Raw genomic sequence first — 5,000 nt, forward strand, 5'->3', positions numbered from 1 at the left:
TGATGGTATGGGACGTCATTGATATATGGGATGGTATGGGACGTCATTGGTGTATGGAATGGTATGGGACGTCATTGACGTATGTGATGGTATGGGACGTCATTGATGTGTGGGAGGGTATTGGATGTCATTGATGTGTGGGAGGGTGTTGGACATCATTGATGTGTGGGATGATATGGGACGTCAGTGGTGTATGGGATAGTATGGGACGTCACTGATGTGTGGGATGGCATGGGACGTCATTTGTGTATGGGATAGTATGGGACGTCATTGATGTGTGGGATGGTATGGGACGTCATTGATGTGTGTTATGGTATGGGACGTCATTGATGTGTGCAATGGTATGGGACGTCACTGATGTGCGGGATGGTATGGAATGTCATTGATGTGTGGGATGGTATGGGACGTCACTGATGTATGGGAGGGTATGAGACGTCATTTATGTGTGGGAGGGTATGGGACGTCATTGATGTGTGGGGGTATGGGACGTCATTGATGTGTGGATGGTATGGGACGTCATTGATGTATGGGATGGTATGGGACGTCATTGGTGTATGTGATGGTATGGGACGTCATTGACGTATGTGATGGTATGGGACGTCATTGATGTGTGGTAGGGTATGGGACGTCATTGATGTGTGGGAGGGTATGGGACATCATTGATGTGTGGGAGGGTATGGGACGTCATTGATGTGTGGGAGGGTATGGGACATCACTGATGTTTGGTAGGGTATGGGACGTTATTGATGTGTGGGAGGGTATGGGACGTCATTGATGTGTGGGAGGGTATGGGACGTCATTGATGTATGGGATGGTATGGGACATCACTGATGTGTGGGATGGTATGGGACTTCATTGATGTATGGGAGGGTATGGGACGTCATTGATGTGTGGGATGGTATGGGACGTCATTGATGTGTGGGATGGTAGGGGACGTCATTGATGTATGGGAGGGTATGGGACGTCATTGATGTATGGGATGGTATGGGACGTCATTGATGTGTGGGATGGTAGGGGACGTCATTGATGTATGGGATGGTATGGGACGCCATTGATGTGTGGGATGGTAGGGGACGTCATTGATGTATGGGAGGGTATGGGCCGTCATTGATGTGTGGGAGGGTATGGGACGTCATTGATGTGTGGGAGGGTATGGGACTTCATTGATGTGTGGGAGGGTAGGGGACGTCATTGATGTGTGGGATGGTATGGGACGTCATTGATGTATGGGAGGGTATGGGCCGTCATTGATGTATGGGAGGGTATGGGCCGTCATTGATGTGTGGGGTGGTATGGGACGTCATTGATGTGTGGGATGGTATGGGCCGTCATTGATGTATGGGAGGGTATGGGCCGTCATTGATGTGTGGGATGGTAGTGGACGTCATTGATGTATGGGATGGTATGGGACGTCATTGATGTGTGGGGTGGTATGGGACGTTATTGTTGTGTGGGATGGTAGGGGACGTCACTGATGTATGGGATGGTAGGGGACGGCATTGATGTGTGGGATGGTATGGGACGTCATTGATGTGTGGGAGGGTATGGGACATCATTGATGTGTGGGAGGGTATGGGCCATCATTGATGTGTGGGATGGTATGGGACGTCATTGATGTGTGGGATGGTAGGGGACGTCATTGATGTATGGGATGGTATGGGACGTCATTGATGTGTGGGGTGGTATGGGACTTCATTGATGTGTGGGATGGTATGGGACTTCATTGATGTATGGGATGGTATGGGACTTCATTGATGTGTGGGATGGTATGGGACTTCATTGATGTGTGGGATGGTATGGGACTTCATTGATGTATGGGATGGTATGGGACGTCATTGATGTGTGGGATGGTATGGAAAAGTAAAAGTAAAGTTTGTTTTATTTAACGACATCACTGGAGCACATTGATATATTAATCATTGGCTAATGGATGTCTAACATTTGTTAATTCTGATTCATAGTCAATAGAGGAAACCCGCTACATTTTCTTAACGCAGCAAGGGATCTTTTATATGCACTTTGCTACAGACAGGAAAGCACATACGGCCTTAGACCAGTTGTGGTGCACTGGCTGGAACGAGAAAAACCACAATCAGTTGAACGGATCCACTGAGTGGTTCGATCCTGCGACGCAAGCACCTCAGGCGAGTGCTCAACCGACTGAGCTAAATCCCGCCCGGGATGGTATGAAATGCCATTAGTGTATGGGATTGTATGGTATAATATTGTGAAATAGTATTTCAGAATTCGTCCTTGATAAACATTTGAGTATTTGCAGATGCATTTTCTTGTAGGCAGTTCTCCTATAGCATCGTTATGGAGGGAAAGGAGCAGGCGTCTTTCTGGGACGTTCTTGGCGGGAAACAGGACTACGCCACAACCGTGGAGAAAAACGTGTGTACATATATTGAACTCCACTGAAAACGCATCACGCAATGTTCAGTTCTTACTGCCATCGCATGTGTGAGGTTGCTGTAAAACACACAAAGATGCTAGGCTTAGACTACCAACTGCCAGAAAAAGTTGGCCAACTTCCTGCTCTCATGACTTCTACGACTGTCCATTTGCTTGTCTGAGCGCTCTTACAGTTCGATTCTCGTCGTATAATCCATTTAGTTGATTGATTGATTGATTGATTGAAACATATTTTATTGCTTTTTAAAGAACAAATGGATTAGGCACAAGTTACACAACTTACTAGGCCTTCTCCATAATACATACATGTTGCGACAGTAATATATTTTTGCAATTTAAATATGAAGAGAAATAAATATTATTGAAAAAGAGAAAGAATAAAGGAAACACAAAAAAGACGTTGCTAATCTGAGCGCACCGTGGATTTGTCCAATTTCGTCGTGACAGTTGGTAGTCTGACACTAGCATTACTATAACCCGTGTACCAAATGTTTTATTTATTTATTTATTGCATTCCAGAATACACCCAGTTATACAAAATCAGTGGTGACTTATGTGTGGGGTTTTTGCATATTTTAATTTTACATCCAGAAATCTGACTGGTGCGTTTTGAATGGATTTTAGTATATTATACTGCAAACATCAGTATACTGTTAGCCCCGATCTCTTGTTGTTTACATAAACTGTCATCTAACCACTAACAAAATTAACAAGGTAGGTAGATGCTGGGTTCAAGAACTGTCTACAACCTAGACTCCGTTTACACGGACTTCTCTCTAACAGGGGTGGATTGAAAGGAAGTCCAGGGGACCCGTTCCCTCTAAAATATTACGGTGACACTTTTTTCTTCTTTTAATTTATTATTTTTTTTATATTCGGTTGCTCTTTTAACAAGTTGGACCATATGCCTTTTCCCGTTTGCCTCTCTCCCCCCCCCCCCCCCCCACCCCCGCAAAATATTTCCTGAATCCGCCCCTGTCTCCGTAACCACTAAATATTGTTCTGGACAGATGTTTCGGGTAGCTGAAGGGCTGTTTGGGTTGCACTGTACCAAATCGAAGACTTCCATGTCAAAGTTCGAAGTAAAAGCTCTGATAGGTAGTACTAAGTGATATTGATTAATTATTTGTAGAACTACTATTATCTATTGCTAACAGGCCTAAATTAAACATTTATATTTAATATACAGTTGTTACGGAGTATACACTAGATGTTGAAACCAGTACAAGCTACCCCCCAAAACTGGAACTACGATTTTCAGAAAAATGAGGGTTGCAAATTAAAAAACATTCATTACCTCTCTCACACACACACACACACACACACACACGCACGCACGCACGCGCGCACGCATGCATGCACGCGCGCACTTATTTTCTTGCACGTAGATTCAATGTGACGTGCTACATGTTTTAATGGCATACTGCCCGGGTATGTTAATACGCTGCTTATATCAGTTTTATTTTTAAAAAGTGTTAACTTTGTCGGCAATGGGAATTGGTTTGGTACAAGAGAACCTTCACAACAGGTGTGTAACAAATATATTTATTATAGTGTGTGCTATATATCAAATTTACTGTACATGTGTGATGTAACTTCACAACGGGTGTGTAACAAATATAAGATTTATTATATGTGTGGTATATATCAAATTTACTGTACATGTGTACAACGGGTGTGCAACAAAAATCTGTTTTATTATATGTGTGGAATATATTAATTGTACTGTACATATGTGATGTAACTTCACAACGGGCGTGTAACAAAAATTATATATATTATATGAGTAATATATATGAAATTTACTGTACATGTGTGATATATCGATAAACATGTGTGACAATGTCGGATGTTATTCTGTGTGTTCTTCAACAGAAACTAAAGAAGCGGGCACCTCGACTACTCCACTACTCTGTGTCTGTCTCTGGATCGTCCCTGTTTGAAGACATTCATGAGTTTGAACAAGAGGTAACGCATGCGTATATAATCAGAATGCAGGGACGTACCTACCGGGAGTTAAAGGAGTGTGTGTGTGTGTGTGTGGGTGGGGGGGGGGGGGGGGGTCAGTTGCACCCAGAAACATACAACGACAAAAAACATTTAATAGGTAAAAAACAAAAACTGCTTGTTTTTGTTTACATAGAGAAGATTCTGTTTTACTGAGCCTTGGGGGGTTTTGGGGGGTTTTTTTTTACTGCCACACCACTTATTATCGGCTAGATACGGCCCTAGAATGCTGCTATACAAACTACTGTATGGGGCACGCCACCTCACATCCAAACCAAAACGAGAAAAAAAAGAAAGATGGATAAGATATAAAGTTTTTAAATTGGAAAACTAATGTGATAAACGTTCTTTCTTGTTAAATTTATCGTGTTTTGACATACACGTGTGTATGATTCTTCACTGATATTGTTAAAATAAGTTAAGGTACAGTTGGAAAGATAATTATTAAACACACGCACACACACACATACACACACACACACACACACACACACACACACACACACACACACACACACACACACACACACACACACACACACCATAAGTTGATTAATTTTATATGGAGAGTATATATT

General features: G+C 42.8%; 1 protein-coding gene across 1 annotated transcript in view; it reads left to right on the forward strand.

The window, feature by feature from the left end:
- LOC121381138 (advillin-like) overlaps positions 1–5,000 on the forward strand; it is a 78,794-nt gene that overhangs the window by 46,483 nt on the left and 27,311 nt on the right. The window contains exons 21-22 of the mRNA XM_041510287.1: positions 2,295–2,394; positions 4,291–4,383. Coding sequence (XP_041366221.1) covers positions 2,295–2,394; positions 4,291–4,383 — 193 coding nt within the window. The remainder of the gene's footprint in view (positions 1–2,294; positions 2,395–4,290; positions 4,384–5,000) is intronic.

This window comes from Gigantopelta aegis, chromosome 2, assembly GCF_016097555.1.
Source record: "Gigantopelta aegis isolate Gae_Host chromosome 2, Gae_host_genome, whole genome shotgun sequence".
In the NCBI taxonomy this organism is placed as follows: Eukaryota; Metazoa; Mollusca; class Gastropoda; order Neomphalida; family Peltospiridae; genus Gigantopelta; species Gigantopelta aegis.